Source organism: Rutilus rutilus, assembly GCF_951802725.1.
Source record: "Rutilus rutilus genome assembly, chromosome: 11".
Lineage (NCBI taxonomy): Eukaryota > Metazoa > Chordata > Actinopteri > Cypriniformes > Leuciscidae > Rutilus > Rutilus rutilus.
The window spans coordinates 25,628,950-25,656,626 of NC_140216.1; the positions used below are offsets into that span (position 1 = coordinate 25,628,950).

General features: G+C 42.6%; 1 protein-coding gene across 1 annotated transcript in view; it reads left to right on the forward strand.

The window, feature by feature from the left end:
* p3h4 (prolyl 3-hydroxylase family member 4 (inactive)) overlaps positions 1–27,677 on the forward strand; it is a 112,913-nt gene that overhangs the window by 48,195 nt on the left and 37,041 nt on the right. The window contains exons 2-6 of the mRNA XM_084423736.1: positions 11,425–11,574; positions 11,674–11,845; positions 12,076–12,204; positions 12,925–13,070; positions 13,382–13,465. Coding sequence (XP_084279862.1) covers positions 11,425–11,574; positions 11,674–11,845; positions 12,076–12,204; positions 12,925–13,070; positions 13,382–13,465 — 681 coding nt within the window. The remainder of the gene's footprint in view (positions 1–11,424; positions 11,575–11,673; positions 11,846–12,075; positions 12,205–12,924; positions 13,071–13,381; positions 13,466–27,677) is intronic.

The following is a 27,677-nucleotide window of genomic DNA, read 5'->3' on the forward strand; positions in this document are numbered from 1 at the left end:
CCCCGGGAAGCTTTTCCCACGCAAGTGCGCGAGTAGCTAGGGGCTGGATGCGAAGCACGCTCTGATCGGCTCGCGATACAGCGGCTTCGGTGTGCTGTGACATAAGAGTCGCGCTCATGACATCTGAGGCAGGGGGCGCGCTGATAACAGCGGGCAAAATGCCCGCGCTCGACTCTGTAGTGTTTAACTGAGAGGGGGAGGGCTGGGCTAATTCCATGTCTGTGTGTGGGCGTGGGCGCAGAGCAGCGGGCACATACACCACTTTTACAGCATTGCTCGCGTGAGCAGAGCGTATGCATACTGGTCTCGTATTTACAGAGACCGTGAGACATGTGGGAAGTAGCGTTTGTGGGCACTGGGTAGTGGGCACGTTTGCTACGTTTAATGCGCAATCGATCTGAGTCGATTTTATGTGCGCGAGCCCTGTGTGAAGGGCTGTGCTTGTGTGTAGGAATGGGCACTGAGTAGTGGGCATTTTTTCTACACATGAAACACCGTCGGCCGTGGCCGGGACACCAGAAAATACACTCTTTAAGGGATTTATCTGGGTAGCCATAAAAACGGCTTTTTTGTGCAGGCAAGCGGGCAATGGAACCGGCTTGTTGGCTGCTAAATACGCTGGACCAGTCACACTTCCTGGAACTGGACGAGCGGCAAGCTTTGGTGGAAGTCCGGCCGCAGCGGGACTTGGACACCGTCGCTTTCCTAGGCGTGCTAGGACGATTTCGGGGCCTCTGGCTTCAACGCAACCTTTGGCCGCGGGCCACGCGGGGCGGGGTGGCGGCTGGATGAGCGAGAGCGCGGTCTCGAGCTCTGGGTCTGGCGGCGTTGTGAAGAGGAGGCAGTGGACGGAGGCTTAGGCTGTGAGCTCTGAGCAGACGGTTTCGCACGGCCTGCTGCAGAACTGGAGCGCTTCGGGAGGAAGTGCTTCATGGCCTGGGTCGCTTTCTGCACTTCAGCGAACCTATCGGCGAAATCTTTGACCGAGGTTCCGAAGAGGCCGGCAGGGGAAAGCGGCGCGTCGAGGAACGCGGTGCGCTCTGATTCAGACATGTCCGAGAGCGTCAGCCCTAGATGTCTTTCAGACACGGTGAGCAAGGCCATGCTCCGTCCAATGGCCTGTGCCGCTGACTTGGTAGCGCGGAGAGCGAAGTCTGTAGCGCTTCTCAGGTCCGGCATGCAGATTGCGTCAGGTCCTTTCTCATCCAGCTTGCGGAGGAGATCGGCCTGGTATATCTGGAGCGTGGCCATGGTGTGCAACGCTGACGCGGCCTGCCCGGCGGCGGAGAAAGCGCGGCGGAGCAGGGCTGACGTCGTGCGGGAGGCTTTTGAGGGCAGCGCCATCTTAGCACGCCGTCCAGCGGAGGGCGGGCATAAGTGCGCTGCAATAGCCTCTTCGACCGGCGGCAGGGAGTGGTAGCCTCTGTTCTTTGCGTCATCGACAGCGGAGAACGCCAAAGAAACAGAGGATCGTGTCCTGGCAGAAAAAGGGGAGCCCCAAGACTTAGCGACTTCTTCATGAAGCTCAGGAAGAAAGGGCGCTGGCGTGGATGCAGGTGAAGTGCGCTCCCCAGGCAGGAAGTAGCCGTCCAGCCGGTTGTGAGCAGGCTGCTCGGGCGTAATCCACTCGAGGCCGAGGCTCGCCGTGGCCTGAGTGAGAACGCGCATGAGCTCCGCCTCAATGCTTGCTCTCTTTCCCGTTGAAGCACGGGCAGGGGGGGGCGAGATCCTCAGAGCTCGCCCAATTCTCACTGCCTGATGCTAAGAGAGAGCAGGAATCCCCCTCTCGCAGCAGCGCGTCGATCTCATCAGCGTCGTCGACGGAAGCGGCGGCAGACCGCGGCCGTTGTCCGTCAGGAAGTGATGCTGATGAAACCGGAGAAGCAGGCGGGCGCACCGGCGAGCTTTGACGGCTGGGAGAGGGCTCCGGGATTCGCTGAGCGCGGCGCTTTTTACGGCGCGGCACAACAGCAGGTGTGGGCGCAGTCTCGTTGAATAGTGCCAAGCGAGTCCTCAGAGTCGCTAATGGCAACAGCTCGCAGTGAGGGCAGCCGCCGTCAGCGAGCGCGAGAGCTGCGTGATCTTGACCCAGGCAGGAAGCGCATATGACATGGCGGTCCCCGTCGCTGAGTGTGGCTCTGCACGAGCCGCAGGAAGGCATCTTAAAAAAGACGCCGCTCTTTTAGACAGTGTGTGTCGCGCCGGCGAACACACACACAATGCAGAGAAAGGATATAGGCGCTGGATAGCGCAGCAGGAAGGCGATGAAGGCGGCGCGGCCAGCAGCTTCGTCGACTCGTCCCGCTGAAGTGCCTTTTCAACAGCGCGGCTTCTTCTCGGATCCAGCGATGTGAGTTGCTTCGCTGAAGGATGAAAAATCAGAGATATCAAGCCTGCGAGAGGTATTTATAGACCTAAGCCACGCCCGTTTCGGCGGGACGTGACGCAGAGGGCGCAAAGCGCCCTCATTGGGTCTGACGTCACTCTAGGTCTCGCTCGATAGGCTTAAGCAGTTGCCAGCAGACCAGCCAATAGGCGCGCGAGCTGCCTCGCCTATGTCTGTATGCTGCCGCAACGCGTTTTACATTAATACAAAATTAAGGATAATTTTTTGGCTTCAGTATTCTCGTGGAAAAGGATTTTCCCCTAGCGTATTCTACGCAGTACGAGAGTATCTCTCGTAAGAGAACACCTCCTTTCCGTCCTCTCTTCCGAATTTTAAATGTTAAATCCTTATGTCTAGAGCGATTTTGTTTTTGCCAAACAGCTGAAAAACTTCCCAGATCAGGATAGCCACATCCCGCGGATTGCTTCACGCTGTTAGGCTTGTACCATTGTAAAAGAAACTCCCGGGAATATTGGATTCTTACCGACTCCTGAGGTGATTCGAACAAACACAAACTCAGGTGGATCAAAGTCAGTAAAACAATTACCCCCATTTTCTCCATTTAGCCTACTCCTTTTCCAGTTCTTTAGTAAGGTAGGCCTATAGGCCAAATCTCTGCGTCCAACAGTGTTGAAAAAAAAAGAAAACAGCCAAAGCACAAACAAGCACACCGACACCTGTAGCTGCGAGTCGCCGCGTGCGCAAGCGCCTCCTCTCAATGAGCCGCATAATGAGCCTTTCAGTCAGGTATGTCACTAACAGGGAACTAAAGAATGTGAGGACAAATATATATTTATACACAGAACAAAATTATAAACGCAACACTTTTGTTTTTGCCCCCATTTTTCATGAGCTGAACTCAAAGCTCTAAGACTTTTTCTATGTACACAAAAGGCCTATTTCTCTCAAATATTGTTCACAAATCTGTCTAAATCTGTGTTAGTGAGCACTTACACAGTGTCGTATACGACAGCATGCTCCAGGTCCTGCCAATATCCAGCAACTTCACACAGCCATTGAAGAGGAGTGGACCAACATTCCACAGACCACAATCAACAACTTTTTTTTTTTTTTTACAAACCACAATCAACAACAATCACACCCAGGTTCCTAACCGACGACGAAGACTTGACAGAGCAGCCATCAAGTGTTAGACAGTATTCTATGTTATTGGGTGGTTCTTCAACTACAGGCACTTTTGGCCTTGTGAACTTGAGGGGAAAAAAAGTGTTCAAATCAAAATTGTCACAGTCTAACAGTTAAATATAACTAGTCTAGTTTAATGATCCATAAGAGAACGCACTTACATTATAAGACAAATTGGTGTTTTTTGACATATTTTCCGATCCGCACTGAACAAATGTCATTTCCATCTCATGTAAATATTTGATTATTATTTAAAATTATTATGATATACATAATTTCTTAACAGTGTAAGACCACTTTCACACATAGTTTTACCAATTTATACCTATATTGCAATTACCATAGATTTGTGGATTAAGTAAATTAATATGAGGCCTAAACACAAAGCTTACATCCACCACAACCTGAAATATAATATTGCATTGGTTAGATACATTTCAGAAAAATAACTACTTGTGTTATGACATTAAGTGGAACATTATCCCATAAACTATGCAGACATTTTTAATGAGTGATTAGAATTTTGTACATATTTTTAAAAAGTTATGAGGTGGCGGAAATGACTGGGTGTTCTGGAAATGACAATGAATGGACGTCCATGTAGAAAAACAGAAAACATTTATTTGAAACCCATTTAACAAATCATTAGTCATTAGTCTGTTTGGTTCCATAACCAGATGAACAGTTACAGTCTTACTGTAAACAACTTTAACCACAAATAGTGAGACTTCCGCAGCATCTTAAAAATAGATGAAAAGGCATTTCAACAAATATATATTTGAATAAATACATTAGCGTTGTACATTTCAATAAATAAAATATTCATATGTAGCCACTCAATCTATGAATTCCACTTTGTGAGCATAAATGTCATTTCCACCTCACCTTTGTCATTTCCACCCAAGAAGGTAATGTGGTGGAAATGATGGTGGTGGAAATGATAATCCTACAGTATTTTGTAAAAAAATCCAAGCTAGTATTACAGATTAGCTATGAATTGGTAGCTAGCATTGCATGCATGCAAAATACATCTATTTGTGTTAAATAAATACATTTATTTACAAACTCATTTGATGTTACGCCATGTTTGGAAATGACATACAATAAAAATATTTTCATTTCAAGCAATATTTACCTTGAGTTTTCTTCTCCAAGTTGCTGAAGAAATTCAAAATCTCCTCCATGGTAGACATGTGCTGTGATGTCATTGTTCATCTCCATAGAAACTACCCAAACAATCTTTCAAAAAAACTTTTTAAAGGGACATTACAGCGTTGTGGTGGAAATGATGCAATACTGTGGGACAACTACATTTTGTATATAAAATCACATTAATAGTTGTCTGACCTTAAATACCTCAATTATGTTTTGATTCTTTTACTGATACTTTAGTCAGTCATAATAAAAAAAAAATTGATAAATATTTTTTTTACACTTTTTTCATTATTGAAGATCAGAAGTCTGGGTGTGGGACAAGCACAAAACAGCAATATTTGCATGTATAATGATGTTTAAAAAGGTGAAAAAATCATCGTAGACTACCGGTAAAAAGTTCCTAAAGTACTCTCATTGTAAATTTAACTATGAAAGTGTGAATTTTTCAAAATTAAATGTTTTTTATAAAATATGATCAAAGGACACGAAAGTGCCCGTAGTCTAAGAATTGCCAATCTCTGTTTTTTCAGAATTAAGTGGTAGGAAATTACTAGTCATCCAATTTTTTATATCAGTTATGCATTCCGTTAATTTTGTGAATTGGTAAGTTTCGTCAGGGCGTGAAGAAATATAGAGCTGAGTATCATCAGCATAACAGTGAAAACTAATTCCATGCTTCCTAATGATATCTCCCAAGGGTAGCATGTACAGAGTGAAAAGCAACGGTCCTAGTACTGAGCCTTGTGGTACGCCATACTGAACTTGTGATCGATGAGACATCTCTTCATTTACTGCTACAAACTGATAACGGTCAGATAAGTATGATTTAAACCATGCTAATACAATTCCACTAATGCTAACCTAATTTCCGAGTCTATTTAAAAGAATGCTGTGGTCAATAGTATCAAATGCAGCACTAAGATCGAGTAACACTAATAGCGAGATACAACCACGATCGGATGATAAGAGCAAATCATTTGTAACTCTCATGAGAGCAGTCTCAGTACTATGGTACGGTCTAAATCATGACTGAAAAATCTCGCAGATATAATTTCTTTCTAAAAAGGAACATAGTTGTGTGGATACCGCTTTTTCTAGTATCTTTGACAGAAAAGGTAGATTCGAGATTGGCCTGTAATTGACTAATTCTGAGCCTTCTAGACTGAGAAAAGCCAGAAAATTTATTTTTGGCTTATGTGGATGAAAGACAACAACTCCCAGAATGCACTTGCTTCGCTGCTCTACGAGGTCACTCCCAAGCCACGCCTACCGGTAAGAGCGCGCAGTTAAACAACAAGACTAGTGAGTCTCCGTGACGAGTCTGCCCGGGATTTCGAGATCGCCCAAAATGTCCGGGATTCGGCTTTTGCGTTCTACAGTTGCCATTCATTATGTTTACTGTGGCGAGCAGGACGAGGCTGAATCCCGAACATTTTGGACGATCTCGACGGCCAGACATGTCCGGGAAAAAGAGGATGGTAACCCCTACTACTCAGCTTTCTCCTACTACTCGGCTTTCTCCACAGAACAAGAGCCTGCTAGCTTAGCTTCCAAAGAAAGACGGCTGACACTATGTGTACATTCTGTGAGTGAGATCCCACCCTCTATGGGCGGGTTGAAAACATGCAGAACAGCCCCTACTACTGGCTGTAGTCTTTAGCCTCTGGCCAAAAAATCCTCAGATGACGCAAAATTACGATTTTTGCGCTCATCGGAGGATTTTTTCCAGACAAAAAATACATAAATCTCTCGTCTCAGGGGGACATGAGGGAGGAAATTTGAAAACACTATGGGTTTTCTACTGATACAAAGCTTGATGCTAAATCCTGAAGTATCCCTTTAATGGTATTAAGAAGAGGATCTATGACCTCTGGAAGCATCTCTTTCAGTAGATTTACGATTTAGATGATTTTAACGTTCTTCCTCTTCTATAGCAATGAATGAATCGAATTTTTGCATAAGCTACAATACACTACAATGCACTCCCTGATACGATACTGTAGTAGATGGTTGCATAGTTATAATTTTCTCCCTGATATTATCAATCTTATAAGTGGAGAAGTTCATAAAGTCATTACTGTTGTTCTGCTTGGAAACTTCTGGGCTTGAAGCTTTATTTTCCGTTAGTTTAGCCACTGTTTCAAATAAATACCTAGGGTTTTGTTTATTTTCTTCTAATAGGGTTGAAAAATAAGCAGATCTAGCTGCTTTTAAGGCCTCTCTGTATGCAATCGAGGCTCTCCTTCCATGAAATGCGAAATACCTCTAGGTTTGTTTTCTTCCAGTTGCGCTCCATTTTTCTTGCTGCTCTCTTAAGGGCCTGAGTGTGCTCATTGTACCACGGCATAGAGACAGAGCGTATTTAGGCCACGCCCACACCGGGGAGGAAAACAATCCAACCGTCTCCATTGACTTTGCATTGCGAGAGGCTGCCTCCTTGTCATTTATGACTTATAACAAAAAACAAAACCATGTCTAAAAGCGGCTATGTGACAAGGTGTACAGCAAACAAGCTAAATAACCCAGAAATACATTTTTATAAGCTGTCGACCCCAAAAAACGGTTGTTTCAGGACATAAAAGTGGATCAATTGAGAGAACAACTAAAGGGACATTTTATTGGAATGATGTATTCTTTGTATACTCTTTTTCCAAGATTCTCTAGTGTAGAAGAAAATGTCAATTTATAAATTATTTATGGACAAAAAATAGAGCCAGATATAGGGAAGTTGGGGTGCAGTTGATATCGATAACTAAAATAAGTTAGCAAGCTAGTGTTAGTTATGCGTTAGCAAGCAACTGTAGCTTGGCACTTGCAAACCTAACAATTACTTTAACTAAGGCACTTAGTAAAAATTAATGAAAATATTAATATGGGTAATTATATACCCTATTATATTATTAACGTATATAATAATATATCCACCTTAGAAACATTGCTAAGCTACGTAATATGCTATCAGTTTCTGATGCAGAAAAGTTAGTTCATGCATTCATGACCTCGAGACTAGATTACTGTAATGCTTTATTAGCTGGTTGTCCTGCATCCTCAATAAACAAGCTACAGTTAGTCCAAAATGCCGCCGCTAGAGTTCTTACTAGATCAAGAAAATATGATCATATACTGTAACACCGATTTTATCATCACTGCATTGGTTACCTATAAAGTTCTGTATTAATTACAAGGTATTGCTACTGACTTATAAAGCCCTAAACGGCTTAGCTCCAGTCTATTTAACGGATCTTCTATCGCACTATAATCCATCGCGCTCTTTAAGATCACTAAATTCAAGGCTTTTGGTCATACCTAGGATATCCAGATCCACCAAAGGAGGGAGAGCATTTTCACATTTAGCTCCAAAACTCTGGAATAGCCTTCCTGATAGTGTTCGTTGCTCAGACTCGCTCTCCCAGTTTAAAACTAGATTAAAGTCGCATCTCTTCAGCCAGGCATTCATATAATATTTTTAATCTTACAGTTCAAATTACAATCCGGCCTCTAGTTAATAAACGCCAGAGGAGAACTGGCCCCCGACTGAGCCTGGGTTCTCCCAAGGTTTTTTTTTTCTCCATTGGGTCACCTGATGGAGTTTCAGGACACCATTAGGTCACTTGATGGAGTTTTTCGGTTCCTTGCCACTGTTGCCTTTGGCTTGCTCAGTTGGGGATATTCTGGGGATATTTAATTTGATTTTATCAATCAATAAATTCCACTAGAAACAAACCTTGTTGTATTATTTTAATTTAATACTGTGAAGCTGCTTTGATACAATCTGTATTGTGAAAAGCGCTATACAAATATACTTGACTTGACTTGACTTGACTTATTCTTAGTAACGTAACCCTACTACTGTAGCTAAGGCACTCGCAAACATAACCGTTACTGCATAGCTTTCTGCTTTATCCACATGCTAAAAGTTGCATACTGTCAAAATGCTGCAGCTTAGCTTACATAAATATAATATATAAAACTGACATTTGGATATTTGACTTACCAGTGACAAAATGTTTACTGCACACATAGACATACTGAGTATCAGGATCCCACAATTTACCCATTCTTCCTGCTGATGCTTCACGTCTTATTGCCTGTATACACTTTTGTCTCCTTAAAGGCTGGCTTTTACGGTTCGGAAGCTTATAAAAAATTATTTCTGGGTTTTTTTAGCTTGTTTGCTGTACACCTTGTCACACAGCAGCTTTTAGGTATTTTTCTGTCTTTTGTTATAAGTCATAAATGACAAGGAGGCAGCCTCTCGCAATGCAAAGTCAATGGAGACGGTTGGATTGTTTTCCACCCCCGGTGGGCGTGGTCTTCAGATTATGACGCGTTGCGCTCTGTCTCTATTGGACTATTTCTTTAATCTTCTTTAAGCGCAACGGAGCAACTGTGTCTAAAGTGCTAGAAAAGAGAGAGTTAAAAGTTTCTGTCGCAATATCGAGTTCTTCTAAGCTATCTGGGATGCTGAGATGATGAAACTGATCAGGAAGATTATTAATAAAGCAATATTTAGTGGCAGAAGTGATAGGTCTAACATATTTGTAAAACAGAGTCGGCTTTGCAGCCTTGGCTAAATGAAGTTTACACAAGACTAGATAATGATCTGAGATGTCATCGCTCTGCTGCAGAATTTCAACAGCATCATCATTGATTTCGTGTGATTAATATTAGATCTAGAGTATGATTACGACAATGAGTAGGTCCTGACACATGTTGTCTAACTCCAATAGAGTTAAGAATGTCTTTAAATGCCAATACCAATGCATCTTTTTCGTTATCTATATGTATTTTAAAATCACCAACAATTAGGACTTTATCTGCAGCCAGTACTAACTCTGATAGAAAATCAGCAAATTCTTTGATAAAGTCTGTATGGTGCCCTGGTGTCCTGTATACAGTAGCCAGCACAGATCTCAAACGTGATTTATCATTTACACTATATATTGTTACATTAAGCACCAACACTTCAAAATAATTATATTTGAAAATAGACTTCTTAGTAATTTTTAAAATATTACTATAAATTACAGAAACACGTCCCGTTTTGCCTTTCAGACGAGGTTCATGTTCATAACCGTAATCTTGTGGGGTGGACTCATTTAAAGTAATGTAATCGTTTGGTTTTAGCCAGGTTTCTGTAAAACAGAGCACATCTAGGTTATAGTCTGTAATCATATCATTAACAATAAGTGCTTTTGGAGTAAGGGATTGAATATTCAGCAACCCAAGTTTTATCATTTGCTCATTTGTATTATATCTGTTTTTTATTTGTTGAACATCAATACAATTTTTACCCTTAGATGGGTTTGGAAGTTTTTTGTATTTCCTAATTCGGGGAACAGACACATCACCAAATGTGGCAAAGCAGTATCTAAAGCCCTTGCACTCTTACAATTAACCTCGATTAAAGTTTGGATGCGTGTCTCTAGTTCTGAAATCTTCTCCGCCAGCCTGACTATCTCCCTGCATTTATCACATGTAAAACCTGTGCTGACAGAGAAGGCTATGCTATACATGTTACATGAAGTGCAAGTGACAATAAGAGGAGAAGATGACATGACTCACCGTTTTGGTTGACTGACCCTACTCACCTAAGGTTTGATGAACTTGCAAAAGGCGCAAGTGCACGAGAGAAAAATAAATAAAGAGCGCACGGATGGCACGCTTACAGGCTAGCGAATTAGTATTGTGTTGTGGTGGCAATAACGATTTAGATTGAAGCTAGCAATGTCAGGTTAATGTGTGATGTTGAGAATGCTATATGTAGCAGTATAAACAAGAAAAGATAGTAAATAATGAATCAAAACCAAATCAGCAGCAGCAACTGAAAGAGGTTCTGTTTCAGTTCAGTGTTCGATGTCTTCTATCTTGGAAAAAGTCATCCCTTAGCCATCTCCACCTTCATCACCACCCCGGATTTTGTTGTTCCTCCTCGTATCAGTTGTCTATCCACCTCCATAACATAACATAACCTGCCTGTGTGCCACCCCTTTGCCTACTCTTCTCTACAGTGTGAGGTCTTGCCTACCGGGAGAGGGCATTCTGTCACAATCATGTTTATTTGGACGATGACCTGTTTTGTCATCGTCTGCCTTCGTCACTCATTTGTTCTCACGGACGCTAATTATGTTCAGCTGTTCACTCATTATCATCATCTTTCTCACCTTTATATATGTTTGGTTCTGTTTCAGTTCAGTGTTAGGTGTCTTCTATCTTGGATGTGTTGAATGTTGCTCTGTTTGTGTTGGATTACCTGTTGGATTTATTAAATATTACCTATTTGCCTTCATCTTCATGTGTGTTTATACAATCACCACCGTGACAAGGTGAGGTCTGAGCTGGATTTGGCATCATTTGTGTCTCTGTTGTCATCAGCAGGACAGCCATGAACCATCCCACTGACATTTGACTGTTTGATTCATAGATTGAAAAGGCAATTTCAAATAAATTGTTAATACAGACAGAAGTGTTTCTATAAAGCTCTATATAAATACATGTGACTTGACTGTTCTAATAGCAAGCATGCAGTCACAAGATATATTTAAATCTGAGAAAGCCAATGGACAAATCTCACCTGGATCTCACCTATGTTACTGACCTCTTATTCCACTAACGCCAATGAAATGAGTCTGAAAGATTTTGTCCATGCAGTCAGGTGCTGACAGCCAGAAATAAGAACCTGTAAAACAAAAACAAAAAAATCAGATGCTAAAGTATCTTATGTTATGTGCATCTAGATGAATGAGTTGGAGAGAGCAGTTTCGGCAGCACACACATATCTCCAGCGAAACCCTGGGGATCCCCTGCTATCTAGGAGTCTCAACTACTATAAAAGCCTGTTTGACATGGAGGAGTACCTCATAGACCATGAGGAGCAGCCCTATGAGGTATTTATTCTCTCCTGTTTTCCCTTTTTAACCTCACTTGTTAGAAGCAATTCCAAAATAACTAAATATGGTTTCATATCCATTCTTCTCTCCTCTCAGACCTTATTCCTGAAGGCTGTGAAGCTGTATAATTCTGGGGATTTTAGCAGCAGTGCTCGAGACATGGAGCTTGTGGCTGCTGAGTACTTTAAAACATACAACATGTGTTTGCTGTCCTGTGAGGGGTCATATGATGTGCAGGAGTTCAAAGACTTTTATCCCACCTTAGCCGGTCAGTGATGTCATGAGGCATTGTCAGATTTGGTTCAAATAACTGTAAATATAAAAACCTATCCCAATGAAAATAGGCTTGGTACACAAGTAACTGACTTTGGTATTCTTGAGAAGTACAGCAATGATCTGTCATAGGAAGTCTACTACAATCATTGGTTGTTGAGGACTTTTTTGTGTGTATCAGGATTAATGCAGTATTCTCACTCTCTCTTATTTTCCTTCCCCTAGATTTCTATTTTGAAGTAATGAAGTGTAAAGTAAAATGTGAGGAGAATTTGATACCAAATGTTGGTGGTTACTTTGTGGAGAAATTTGTTGCCACCATGTACCACTACATGCAGTTTGCTTATTACAAATGTAAGTAACACACACACGCACACGCACACAAGCACACACACAAGCATAAGCACAAGCACTGTTCAGTGTCTTAATATATCTGCCAACAGTAGACAAAATAAATATTACGATCTGCCCATATTTAATATCAGTAAGCAGATTTCAGAAAATTAATATAGGGGATATGCAAGTCTCTCAGTATTTCACATGGACACTTTCTAATACTTTGAAACATCTACAGGTATTGGCATGATACATTGTAGATCCAAAAATGTGGAATAACTAACTTGCCTAGAACAGTGCATCATTCAAAACTGGTAGGGCATGATATAAGAGGAGGTGATTTGAGAGCCATTAAAGATGTTTTTGGTGTTACATCCTGAAGTCCAACATTCATTCATGTTCATTAAAAGTAGTGAGCACTATTTTCTCCCACCAGTGCTGACTCAGCTGAGGGAGCTCATTTGTGATGTTTGATTTTGAAAATGTTGCATATAACATCCGTTGCTGAGACTGTATATGAAGCTCTTTGAATTTGCATGTAGTGTGGGAAATGATGATTAGATTTATTTTCAGTTTATGAAGACACATTTATGTGGCCAAGTGTAAATGGAATGTTCAAACTCAATCAGATAGCAGTCTAGTCACTCCACTATAGCAGTCCAAACGCAAACCCCCATAAACTTCTTCATCGGCAAAAGGTTTTCATTAAAATGATCACGTCTTTTGTTTTCCTTTTAGTAAATGATGTGCGTAATGCAGCGCTGTGTGCAGCGAGCTATATGCTGTTTGATGCAGATGATCAAGTGATGCAGCAGAACATCGCCTACTACAGATACTACAGGCAACAGTGGGGACTGCATGACGAGCATTTTAAGCCGCGACCAGTAAGTACAGACACACAAGCATATTATGAACTTATCAGGGTAATGCTTCTGATGCTCGACATTTTAATAAAAAATATATATATTTCCCTATCACAGTACTGAAGTGGCAGATACATTTTGTTTTGTTGGTTCAATTGGCTTATTTTAACTCAAACCCAGGAACAAATCCACACACTACAAAAACTAGTGTTAAAAGGTCATTTTTAACTCTGCTAGTCATTCTGAAGTGACCTGATAACATTTAAAAAATATTTTGTTCTAGTTGTGTTTCTAGCACTACTGTTTTAACATTTCTGTCTTTGTCCATACAGGAAGCTCTTAGATATTACAATCTAACTACCAAACTGAAGGAACTGCTGGAGTTTGCACAGAATTATTTACAGACAGATGATGAGGTAAACCCCCATTTAATAGCACAGTAGCTAAATCTAGTAATCTAAAATCAAGTCAACTATAGTTAAGTTCACACTGTCATTTCAAATCCGATTATTTCTTTATCTGATAGGAATCTGATCTAAATGATTGACTATCCACACTGTGTATCACAACTGTTCAAATCCGTTCAGCATGCTTTCATACATTAATAAAAAAAATATATAAAAAAATATATATTTATATATTAGGGCTGGGAATCAAAAAAAAAAATTAATTGCACAATTTGCTGTAATTAATTGCAATTAACCCTCTGGGCTTCTTCGTAAAATAGTCACACTTAGCTTCCTCCCGCCCGAAAACGGGCGTAGCCTTAAAATTTTACTTTACTTTTTCCCAGGATAACCAATCAAATATATTTTTGTTCTATAATGTTTTCTGATTATTATTTAGAATTTTTTGAATTTTTTATGATACTTTGCATTAATTATATAATTTTTATGAGCTATTTTTTCCATTTGAATTAATATATATATATTTTTATTTTATTTATTTTATTTTATTTTATTTTTCAATAAATGCAACATTTCACATCAAAATAGAGTGCAGGCCTAAAAAAAAAAAAATGTTCAAGTGAGAAGAGCGCCATCTAGTGGCTTCAAAATGTATTAATTTGTGTCATGTCCTATAACCGCCTATAGGCGGCCTATAGCTTTTTTATTTATTTATTTGATTTATTCCCATTCGGAAAGAAAATGTTTTATTACTAAGCAACCACTGAATGGAACAACACAAATTATATATCATTTTAAAGCTTAGGATCTCAGCTTTTTAATGCATCTAATTACATTTATTAACTCCTAACGAGTGCTGAGTAATCCCTCTAAAACCGAGTGTACCGCCAGCAGGCGCCACCTAGCTGCGAAAATATTCTTTACCATATTTAAAAAAAAATCTTGCCTTGATTAACACAAAGTTGATGTCATTTGAAAGCTTAGAGTCTGAACTTTACAGTGAATGTATCCACTTTGAAAAACTCTTAAGTATTGCTGAGTTATTTGCTGATAAATAGAATTTCTTTTTTTTTCATAATCTATAAAATAATGTACTGCAATGTGTCAAAAACATCATACAGCTCATGAAACATTCTCAGATAATTGAAAATGGCACTTCATTTTTTACAGCATATTATTACAATTAAAATGAGCCCAAAATTAACATAATCTATTGCTTTTATGACAAGATATTCTTCATGGAGAAAAAATTGCCCATGAGGGGGTGTCAAAGACTGTACAAAAAGGCTGTCTCTTTTCCAAATGCTGTAACTTTTGATTCCTTTGTCCAAAAATTATTATTTTTTTATCCAGATGCAGCTAACATGTAGGGGGACTTCACTAAAAAAGAATTTTCCTCCTACCTTATTTCCTTCCTGAGTTATTCCATGACAAATAAGAAAGATATGCAAAATCATAATAAAAATTATATATATATATTGTCTTTTATCCGCTGTTTCTTGGCAGGACAATGTCCAAATGTAATGTAATTTATATTTTCAAAAAATTTAAAAAGAGTTCTTTCAAACGATACCTACCTTTTGACTCTCCTTGCTATAGTTTTGGAGTTATTATGATTATATAATTTTTATATAGTTTGGGGCAAAATTTGCTGTTTCAGTCTTACCAGTTCATTTCTCTGTGTGTGTGTGTGGGGGGGGGGGGGGAGGGTGTCTTATTTGCACTCTTGATGTTTTAGAGTGTCACCCCTTCATTGCTGTACACTTTTTTTCAGCACAGTGGCTGATCTGTAGCTTGTACCACCAAAAGTTTCTCTGAGTTTTCCTATTTTTTCCTATTTCCCATTCCAAGTACACCAAGTTTCACCCCCATCCGATGAAGCAAAAAAATTAAACAATTCGAAACGTTCAAGTTTTCGCCCGTTTTCGGGCGAAGAAGCCCAGAGGGTTAATTGCATTTCCCCCAAGCTTGTAATCATCAATATTTAAACTTAGAATCACCTAATTAAATTAAACAACACAGGGAAAAAAAAAAGGAACAGAAAATACCCTATGTTAAAATAATATTAAACATCAATATCAACATCAACATATTATTCTTTTTCAATAAGCAATCAACATAATCAATTATTTTTTTTATTTTTTTTACTAATTATCAAAATTAAATATAGTCCTACAAAGCTATTATTACCAGAGCATGTGATCAGAGCAGGTCATTTTACCATTGTTGCCCAGCATGACTATACCAGCTCAGTAGTGCTATTGCAAACAGAAGTCTACTACTGAGAAATTTCACATTATTTGAGCGGACTTTGCTTTTCCAGTGCGTGATCGGTACTAGGGATGTGCACGAAAATTCGAATTTTCGAATATTCGATGTGTAATTATTATTCGAAAAATAAAATACTATTCGAATTTTACTACGTTGCTTTGCTGGCCGTTAGTGCAGTGAATACATGATAAATCCAAATCACTAACTCGCAGTTATAATTAAATGCACTGGGTGGCGTTGTGGAACATGTTTAACAAGTGGATGGTATTTGATCACATAATGTCGTCGTCTGCCTCGCGCATTTTGGAATTACTTAGATGAAAATTATATTACAAAATGGAAGTAGCCTACTTTTAATCAAATTAATTAATGAAACTGAGTTATCATAATATCACCACTCCAATGAGAAATCACATGAAATCCAAACAGCAGTCGACTGAGGAAAGACAGCTGTCCATCACTGCATTAAGGTAGCCTGGCTAACGTCAGACCACTTTCTCTTTGAGACGTGGTCTGGGAACTACATGTTCATTTTCTCGTATTTGAGGCGTGGTTTACGAATGCCCAGAGCCGTTTATTGGGCGCTACAAATGTCTATCAAATGCGCCTGTACGTAGCTCATAGCCAATCGTTTCAATTATACCAGATGACGTATGTAGAGCGACAGATATTCAACGAAGAAGACAACGATGGGTCAGAGATTTATGTGTACACCAGAGTCCTGCACGGGTCCGATTTTGTAAATCCGCACCCGCCCGTACCCGCAGTGCTTAAAACAGCACCCGACCAGTTTTCCGACAGCAGCACTAATTAAAATCTTCACCCGACCCGCTTAAAATAGAACCGACACCCGACCCGCACCCGAAATAAAATCAGTTTAGACAATCACATTATAGACACACTTACAAAAATGTTTATTGCCAGGTCATACAGAAGTTATTACACGACAATTAACACAAGGACAACTTCAGCCGAAGCTGTCAAAAGGCCGGTACATGAAGAACATGGCTAACGTTACCACAAAACTGAGTAGCCTAATAACAGACGCGGCTACAATACTATATCTGCCACGCAATTTCGTCTAGCCTACATCTGACAATTCTGGGTTCAAACACGCCCTGCACACCACACATACTTAACAGTGTTAAATATGAAAAATACTGTTCGATAGAACTGCTTTGTTACCACAGTTTCTGCGTGCTTCCTCAGGGATGAAGTTCCACATTTGCAGCTATCCAACACGAAAATGTTTGCAGCAAAGCCTTTCACAATATTTTCTTCAGATAACTCCAAATTTCTCCCACACACTGGACTTGATTTTTGATGACGTATTGTCGACAACTTTACAATCTCCACTAGCTATTCTTTTCTTCAACTCCTCAGCATCCATCTCGACGACTGCAAGCAGATCGCGCGCGCGCGCGGTTATGATGAATTTTTAAAAGTGAAAGTAGCCTAGGTAACGTTATAGATCCTGGGAGGGCGTGGTAAATAATAAACTGATGTGGATTTTAAATTATTTTATCAACTTGAAATACAGGCATATTTTTGTAGATGTGTTCCTAAAAATATGCATATATTTTTACGTCTGTCATGTTGGAGCCATAGATATAAACAAACTGCTTCGGTGTGTCGCATAGATGTCGTCATCGTCTTGCTGCTCCCTCCCCGTTCTGTGATTGGTTCCCTAGCTGAGGGGAAAATCTGGTCCATGGTATCCAGACTGCCTAGCAGCGTGAATAAAATCGCGCTGAGCTCAAGGCAGCATGGGGAAACCATGTGATCAGATATGACGCTAGTGATCAGATATGATATTTTCTGATAGCAAAATGATTTTGAGACATATACTTCCTTTAAGTTTCGTTAAGGGAGAAGTTTCGTTAAGTTTCGGTTAAGAAAAACAAAAAACCCAAAGTGCTTTTAGAAACTTCGCTTAGCAAACCGTTATCTTTGTGTCTCTGCAACGTCTGTCAGCGCAGCACGTTTTCTCACTCGAGCAAGTGGATATTATTGTTTTTCTCAACATGAACGTGAAACAATATAAACACGATAACCATATGCTGACTCGAGTGCATACGTTCTGTACGATAACTGCGCAGTCTGCTTTATTAGCGTTTTTTTTTTCGTTCGCGCTGCTTGATCTCAAATGCTTTTGTTCTTTATATTTTGTGTTTACACATATTGTTTAATGTTTTCAACTAAAAGAAAACCTTAATATATGTAGTAAGCGTGATGTATATTGCCTAATTGTAAGCTTGTTAAGAAATAGTGACAAAAAAAAACTTTAAAAAAACGTAAAAAATAACGGCTTTCTCGTTAAACGTAATTTAAATAAACGAATATTCGAATATTCGATTTTTTTATGAGCCCAAATATTCGAAAACAATATTTTAGAAAAATGCCCATCCCTAATCAGTACATGATTGGAGCGTTTGGGCCGTTAACGACAGAGCAGAACGCGCAGCGCAAACACGGTGCAGAACATTGAGCAGAGAGCACACACACGGAACGGAGAGCGCGAGCGCGGCGCACACACGGAGCGGAAAAGACTCGCTCATGAAAGCTGCGCGAGAATGAACCTGATCGCCGAACACGGAGGGGCAGGACGGCATATTTTCGGCCTTTTCAACAGCAGCCGCAACAGGAAGCCATTAAAACGAGGCAAAAAAAGAAAGAAAAAAAAAGTGCTGCGTTAATTGCGTTATGTTTTTTTAACGCGTTAAAAATCTCAAATTAATCGCAAAGATTAACGAGTTAATTCCCCCACCCCCATATATATATATAACTTTGCAGGATTAACAATGCTGATGACTGTTAAAACGTGCCATTACAGTCTGTGAAAAAGGTCCAGCTCGCTCATTGTGAACAAGGTCAGACGCAATTAAGAAGCTGCTTTTGTGCTCAGTCAAACTGCTTTAGCCCACATAGCAAATTTTTTCTGGCCCAGCTCCGGGCCACACAATCACTTTTCCCTCGGCCGAAGTACCGCAAAGAATGACGGCCCTGAAGTGGCCCAGAACTGGATTAAAGACAAGGGTCACACATGGGCCATAACTGGCCCGAATCTCAGCCAGTTAGTCACCTTTAACTGGCCCTGAACTGGGCCAAAACAGGTTTTATTATTGGTACCAATTCTCAGCCATAAGTTAACCATATCGACACCACCCTTTAACCAGAAACCCAAAAACTGAGCCATAACCCAGCCTAATCTTACCCAAACCATGTGAACAAATAAGGCACAAGAATATTCAATTCTCAAAAATAGTTTATTTAACAATTAGTCCATGAGCCAGGGCCCCAAATTTGGTCCATCGGTATCATCTGGGGGGACAAAGTCTCATAGTGATTTTTGGCAAGGTATACACCCCTAGTACATGAAAAATCACGATAGCAGTGCAGGGGTGGTAGCGAAATCACTTTTTTCAGCTCATGAAGTTACTAACCCCCTAAAATAAATTCCGTTTTTGAAATCTGGTCTATATCTGGTTTAGGCTCATGCTAGGGATATTGTCAATATTCTATAATATGGTGCTTGGTATCGTTGGAAAGGGAACCTTTTAGGCCTTCATTTAAGCCCAGTACTGAATCTGTCTGACAAACACAGAGGTCACATGACTTCTTTAAAATCACTCTTTTTCTCCTTCTTGGACAACCAGCCAATCACAGTCTTCAAAAGATTGTGTCATACATAGCAATGGGGTCAACCCCGCCTCCTCACTAAGATGAAAGTTTTTGTCTTTTCCTTGCTCAGAGTTGCTCTCAGATCGGCCCCGAATCGCTCTTAAGCTAAGACTCCTATGTAAAAGTTTTTAAGCTAAATTAAATTGGGAAGAAATGTGTGTTATTTCTGGTTTAAGTATAGGGTCTATTCTAAGCCTTCACTTTGAAATTACATGCGACTGTGTACATTACACACTGCTGCATTGTTGCATTTTCCCAGTTGCCAAATATCGTAATGTAGTGATTACTTTCATTTCTGGCGCTATGGCATTTCTGCGCTGTGTCAGAGATGTTAGCGCGTCTCTAATAAGATCAGTCACAAACATGATCCCTGCACGATCTAATCTATAGCGTCTTATAAACTCACTGCCATCCATTGTCTGCAACACATTTGTTCTCCTTCGTCTTTCTGCCATGTTCTCCTCTGCTAAAGAAACTCTTCAGCCTCTGAAAAGTCCTCGTCCGTGCTCCTAACAATTTTGACCTTAAGACCTCTTTTAAGGGTTAAGATGCTTTCTGAATTACTTTTTTCTTTACTGGGATTTTTTCTTTAATTTTAAGAGTAAACGCCCACATTTCTAAGAATGTTCTTAGAATTTTGTCACTAGGAGCTACTCTTTGCATTAAGATTCTTTATGAATACGGGCCCAGGTATATTTGGCACAGGGATAAAAGAAAGCATACAGTTTAGGCGGAAATTGGGAAAAAAATGTGTGTTATTTCTGGTTTAAAGAAGTCATGTGACCTCTGTGTTTATCAGACAGATTCAGTACTGGGCTTAAATGAAAGCCTAAAAGGTCCCCTTTCCAACGATACCAAGCACCATATAGAATATTGACAATATCCCTAGCATGAGCCTAAACCAGATATACACCAGATTTCAAAAATGGAATTTATTTTAGGGGGTTAGTAACTTCATGAGCTGAAAAATGTGATTTCGCTACCACCCCTGCACTGCTATCGTGATTTTTCTAATACTAGGGGTGTATACCTTGCCAAAAAACAATGATAGCATTTGCCCCCCCGATGATACCGATCAACCCCCTGGCTCATGGACTAAATAGGCACAAGCCAATAATAATAAATTATTATTTTCTATTTTTTTAGTACATTCAAAACTTAACATCTTATTACCACCTCAAAGTGCATTTAATTTCAAAATGTTCTGGTCTGTCTTAAACAATAGTTTACTTATTGTAGTAATGCACAAGCCAAAAAAAAAAACTGAACAGCCAACTATGTACAACATTTTTCAATTCTAACTAAATGAATCTATCAATGAATCTAGCACTGAAATTTAAACATATTATAATGTAATTTTACTCTCAACAAACATAGAGCAAATAAAAGAAAAATTACTTAAAACAAATTTGCACATAAGAATGTTTGTATGTGTGAGGGAGAAAGTGATGCTATTTAGGACTGTCCTCAGGAAGTGAAGTACAGCTCTGCAGCCCCTCTTTTCTCCTCAAGCACTCTCCCCAGACAGCAACATAGTGTCGGCCCAGATCCGGCCCACATCTGGACCGTGTGAAATCCACATGAACCAGATTTGGGCCAGATCTGGGCTGATACTATGTTGCAGCTGTCCGGGTCTCCTTCCTCCATCTCTATCAGGAGCAAGCTGAAGCCATCTTTGTATTGTTGCTTCTATCTCCTGATCAGTGGCATGTGTCAGACGATTTTTTCCTCACAGCAGCTAAAAGACAAAATACTAAATTAATAAATACATATACAAATATTCATCCACCTACTGTAAATAAATTTAGGTAACAAATTAAAATAAGGTTGCTTCGGTTAAATTTTATACAGGAAATTATTGCTTATAATGTGGCACTATTGAATGACCCGCAGGCCGATCAATTGCACCCCGATCGCGTCAGTCTGTACTCGCGTTCTCAAGTTCAGGGCAGTGAATCAGCTACCATAGGCAAAAGTTCACTTCAATAAAGAACAAGGTGACATCCGAGTTTGAATTCAGGTATTTAAAAAAGCTCCAAAAAAGAGATGTTCTTCTATTTTTTAAAGATTGCCATTACATAACCTGCCAAAATAACCTTCGTACCCGCCACGGTCGATTTTTAATCGAGGTTAAGGTTAAATAATACTAAAAAAAATAAGAGAGCTGTAAACACATCGCAGGCTTGATCCGTTTCGGCATGAGTGCAAAAGAGAACCCATGTGGTTGCATATCTGCTGTATGTATTACATCTAATGTTAGGTCGTACACAATATATAGACTGTAAAAAAAAAATAGGGTCGTGCACAAAATAGCTTCACTTACCTGAACAGCGATTCGGTTGTCAGACGTCTTCACCCTTCAGCGGGAGAAATTTCAAACGACGCATCACGTGAACCTCATCCACCAACCAGAAAGCTGCTGTTACCGTGGAGATCGCACCAAAATAAACAATAGTTCGCTGCACAGTTAACTGTACATATTTTTAAATAAACTGTTATTTAGAATATATATATATAACGCCAAAGCCTGAGCACAAAGCGCTCCCATTCTTCATTAGTTTACAACCTGTTTAACAATCTTATTTAATACGTTATTAGATAGAACTGTTAAACAAAGAAAGTAATCAGCAGCCATGTGGTTGATGCTCTATGTCGCTAGAATACATAATCATGTTTTGCTTGGTCCCTACAAAGTCAGGTTGGATTTTCTCGTTAGCGTAAAGGTTAAGAAGTGCCCGGACTTCATTTTCCATGTTCGTGGATTAAATATATAGGCTATAAACTGTGTGTATACACTGCTTTTTTTTAATTGTGAAAAGTTTTAGCATTTTTAGTTTGAATTTGCAGCATTTTTTGGCTTGTCTATGTGTACTGAAGCATTTCTCGCATTCCATTCATTCTGGGGATCAAATTGACCCGCAAGGGAAGGATTTTTTACTTTTTAAAATTTCAACCACAAAACTACTCGATTCCATAAAAAAAAAAAAAAAAAAAATTGTCTATTCGTGGTTCAAGTGCGACAAAAGTCCTAGGGTCTTGAACCCCTCTGATGAACACTCAATTTAAAAAAAAAGAAAAAATGAGTTTTGGGTCAAAATGACCCGAGGTAAGGATGAGGGTTATGAATTTAAAGAGTTGTGTGAAAATGGGATGCATGTCAGATACGCGTCATGTGCAGGCGGCAGGTCTTAAAGGTCCCATGACATGCTACTTTTTGTAGGCTTTAATATAGGCCTTAGTGGTCCCTAGTACTGTATCTGAAATCTCTTTCCAAAAATTCAGCCTCGGTGCAGAATTATAGCCACTACAAGCCAGTCCCAGAATGAGCTTCCTTCAGACGGGCCGTTTCGGTGTCTGTAGCTTTAAATGATAATGAGGAGGAGAAAGGCGGCGCAAGGTGGAGGGTGGGTGTGGCCTTGACCATCTTGCGCAACGGTACCATGGCGTGCATGTTTACGTTGGATATAGCAATGGCACAAAGACACGCAGTCTTTCAAGCATTTCAGTTTGACCCAGAATCTGATCCGGATGGAGAAGCAACGGATGAAGAAGTTGCAACTCAGCGGCTCCAGCAGGACGTTTCCGAATGGTTAGTTTAAAATATTATGTCTGGATACGGTACTTTATTCGGGTGGTTTACAGTTATTATCATGTAGCTAACGCTAACCTACTGTTGCCTTTTCATGAGAGATCTGTAACGTCTGTATTTATCTTATTACAATTACATCAAGCTCTGCGATCTTGAAATGCGGATATCGCGCGCGCCATATAACCAACAGGAAAACGGTTATCCCAAGAAGTGTACAACACTCGCGTTGTACACTTCTTGGGAAAACCGTTAATGTTACAGCCACATTCTACGTGCAACAATCTAGGTAACCATAAACAGTAAAGCAACACACTTATATATCATTAGTTAGTTGACTTACTTGTCCGAGGTGTGTAGCTGAGCCAAAGAGAGTGATCCAGACTTTAGTTTCAGACGTTCAGCAAGCCCAGCTCTGTATTGACCCTTCAGTGTTCATTTGTACATCCAATTATTGAGCAATTGTTATGCTTCGCTCGCTCAAAAGCCATGATATCTCTCGTGGACAAACTAAAATCGCGCGCGCGCGCGTTCCTACTTCCTAGCTCATTTTCTCATGGGCGGAAAATATTCTCTGGGAGGGCAAAGCAGAGACAGGGGAGGTAACATTTCCTCCTTATGACGTGATAAAGAGGAGATTCAAGATCAGCGCGTATGAGCCTCCATTTTCTCAAAGGCAGAGAAAGATAGCAAAAGCTCGATTTACACCGATTGAAATTTCTAGAAACTTGGGGACCATATACAGGCTAGGGGAACTCATATTAATGTTAAAAAACCTCAGAAAGTGAAAATTTCATGTCATGGGACCTTTAAAGTCACAGCAGCCAAATAAACCTGCTGCTGTGAGGTCTGTCATTTAATGTTAATCATCCAGCAGACATATCACCCTGTAGCCTAAGACTGGTTGCCCACTGAAGATAAGCAGGGTTGAGCCTGGTTAGTACCTGGATGGGAGACCTTCTGGGAAAACGTCTCGGTTACTGATGTAACCCTCGTTCCCTGAAGGAGGGAACGGGAGACGTAACGTCGACGTGACGACGTAATTGGGATCACTTCAGGGAGCCCTATCAACTTCGAGTGTCTACAGAACGAGCCAATGAACGTTGGCGTGCGTGAATCGCGTCACGCGCCCCCGCCCCGCAGCGCGGGTATAAACAGGAAGCGGGCGCACGCACACATTGTTTTTCGCTGAGGAGCCGAGATTTGTCAGCAACGAGCGATGGTCAGCAACGGTGGCGACGGGAACGTCCTTCAGGGAACGAGGGTTACATCAGTAACCGAGACGTTCCCTTTCAGTCGCTCACGTTCGACGTAACGTCGACGTGACGACGTAATTGGGATCCCATGGAAAACGCCACAGTTGCTGCCACAACCAGCGCCCTACGCAAGACTCTCAGACCCCCAACTGCTGGGGCGGAAGACCTGCATAGAGGGAGTTCAACTGCTGTCTCATTATACCCCACACAGTGGAACTCTTGGATAACACTGGGAAAGCGTACCTTTCCAGGGGAAAGAACGCTGCGGAGCCACATCCTGCCCGAAGGGAGGTAACATGTGGAGAATACACATATGGACTGGCCGAAGGGGCAGTGCGACACATGGAATGTCACTGGGGTGGCTCCACCCGAAGGGGGAGACTACACCGACAGTGACGGCAGAGCAGACTCTGCCGAGGGAAAGACACGGGCTCACCGCAGGGAGCTGGTCGTGGAAGGATACACATATGGGATCGCCGCGGGGATCACCACATATGGAACCCAGCCTAGCACAAGTTAAACAGGCATACGAGCACTAGGCCTGGCGTCGGACGCTCCGCAACGTCCGACTGCCGAAGGGGTGCGGAGGAACTCACCGGGTTTGCCAATTGGGGAACTCGACTGGAGCAAAAGGCGCACGTATCCATTCCTAGGAAGGGAGTGGCGCAGCAAGCCGACACTAGAGCGGGAACTTCGGTGTTACCGGCTTGATGAAGCGAGCACACAGGAAGAAACCGGCTCAACACGTAGGCTATAAAACCTAGCAAACGTGTTAGGTGTCGCCCAGCCCGCAGCTCTACAGATGTCTGTCAGCGAGGCGCCGTGTGCCAGCGCCCAGGAAGAAGCGACACCCCTAGTGGAGTGGGCTTTCAACCCGGGCGGGCAGGGCACGCCTTGGGCTTCGTAAGCCAAGGCGATGGCATCCACTATCCAGTGGGCCATCCTCTGCTTGGAGACAGCCTTTCCCTTCTGCTGGCCTCCGTAACAGACGAAGAGCTGATCTGAGGTCCTGAGGCTTTGCGTTCTGTCCACGTACAGACGCAGAGCGCGAACGGGACAGAGAAAAGCCAGGGCTGGGTCTGCCTCCTCCGAAGGCAGCGCTTGCAGGTTCACTACCTGGTCCCGGAAGGGAGTGGTAGGAACCTTGGGCACGTATCCGGGCCGGGGTCTCAGGATCACGTGAGAGTCATCCGGGCCGAATTCTAGGCACGATTCGTCAACCGAAAATGCATGCAGGTCCCCTACCCTCTTGATAGAGGCCAATGCAACCAGGAGTACTGTTTTACAGAACAGGATTTTTAACTCAGCTGATTGCAGAGGCTCAAAGGGTGGTCTCTGAAGAGCCGAAAGGACCAGAGACAAATCCCAAGAGGGTATAGAGAGTGGGCGAGGAGGATTCAGTCTCCTCGCTCCCCTCAGGAACCTGACGATCAGGTCGTGCCTTCCCAAAGACTTACCATCAACAGCATCGTGATGTGCAGCAATAGCGGCAACATACACTTTAAGGGTGGAGGGAGACAGCCTTCGCTCCAGCCCATCTTGCAGGAAGGAAAGCACGGCTCTGATCGAGCAAGATCGGGGGTTCTCCTCGTGAGAGGAGCACCAGTCAACGAACAGGTTCCACTTCAACGCATAGAGGCGCCTCGTAGAGGAAGTGATGGTGTCAACTACCGCAGGGGGTAGGTCACCTAGAACCTCCGCGTCCCGTCCAGGGACCAGACATGGAGTTTCCAGAGGTCTGGATGCGGGTGCCACAGGGTGCCCCGTCTCTGAGAGAGCAGGTCCTCTCTCAGAGGGATGGGCCAGGGAGGGGCTGTCGCGAGGAGCACTAGTTCTGGGAACCAGATCCGGTTGGGCCAATACGGCGCAACTAACAAGACCTGCTCCTCGTCCTCCCTGACTTTGCACAAGATCTGTGCGAGAAGGCTCACTGGGGGAAACGCATACTTGCGATGGCCCCGGGGCCAGCTGTGTGCCAGAGCATCCGTGCCGAGGGTCCCCTCGGTCAGGGAATAGAACAACTGGCAGTGAGACGTGTCCGGGGTGGCAAACAGATCTACCTGTGCGGTCCCGAAGCGCCTGAAAATCAGCTGGACCACCTGGGGAAGGAGTCGCCATTCTCCCGGTAGCACCTGCTGCCGTGAGAGCTCGTCGGCTGCACGGTTGAGCAGGCCCGGAATGTAAACGGCACGAAGCGACCTCAGATGCTTCTGACTCCAGAAGAGGAGATGGCGGGCGAGTTGTGACATGCTGCGGGAGCGTAGACCACCCTGGCGGTTGATGTACGCAACCGTCGCAGTGCTGTCCGTACGGACCAATACGTGCTTGCCTAGTAGCAGTGTTTTGAAACGGCTCAGTGCAAGACGTACTGCTAACAACTCGAGGCAGTTGATGTGCCAATGCAGTTGAGGCCCCGTCCACAGACCTGAAGCTGCGTGCCCGTTGTACGTGGCCCCCCAGCCGGTGGCAGAGGCATCCGTGGAGACCACAGAGTGCCTGGACACTTGTTCCAGGGGAACACCTGCCCGCAGGAACGAAGGGTCCGACCACAAGCTGAGAGTTTGGCGACAGTGCGGAGTCACTTGGACCCGGCACGAGCCGCTCTGCCACGCCCATCTCGGGACTCGATCGTGGAGCCAGTGTTGGAGCGGCCTCATATGAAGCAATCCGAGCGGCGTAACCGCGGCTGCAGATGCCATATGCCCCAGGAGCCTCTGAAAAAGTTTCAGTGGTGCCGCTGTTCTGCGTCTGAGCGTGCTCACGCAGTTCAACACTGACTGGACACGGGCCTCGGTGAGGCACGCTGTCATGTTGATCGAGTCCAACTCCATACCGAGAAAAGAGATCCTCTGCCCGGGGGTGAGTTTGCTCTTTTCCCAGTTGACCCGAAGCCCTAGGTGGCTGAGGTGACTGAGCACAATGTCCCTGTGTTCGCACAACTGCTCTCTCGACTGGGCCAGAATAAGCCAGTCGTCGAGGTAGTTGAGGATGCGAACACCACGCTCGCACATGGGAGCAATGGCCGCCTCCGCGACTTTCGTGAAGACGCGGGGCGACAGGGCCAGCCCGAAGGGTAAGACCTTGTACTGATATGCCCGCCCCTCGAACGCAAAGCGAAGAAACGGTCTGTGTCGAGGGAGAATCGAGACATGAAAGTACGCGTCCTTCAGGTCGATCGCTGCAAACCAATCTTGGGGACGGATGCATTTGAAAATGCGTTTCTGCGTAAGCATCTTGAACGGTAGCCTGTGAAGGGACCGGTTCAGGACGCGCAGGTCCAAGATTGGTCGTAACCCACCACCTTTCTTGGGTACAATGAAGTACGGGCTGTAGAAGCCGGTCTTCATATCGGCTGGAGGGACCGGCTCGATCGTGTCCTTCACCAGTAGGACTGCGATCTCTGCCCTGAGCACAGGGGCATTGTCCG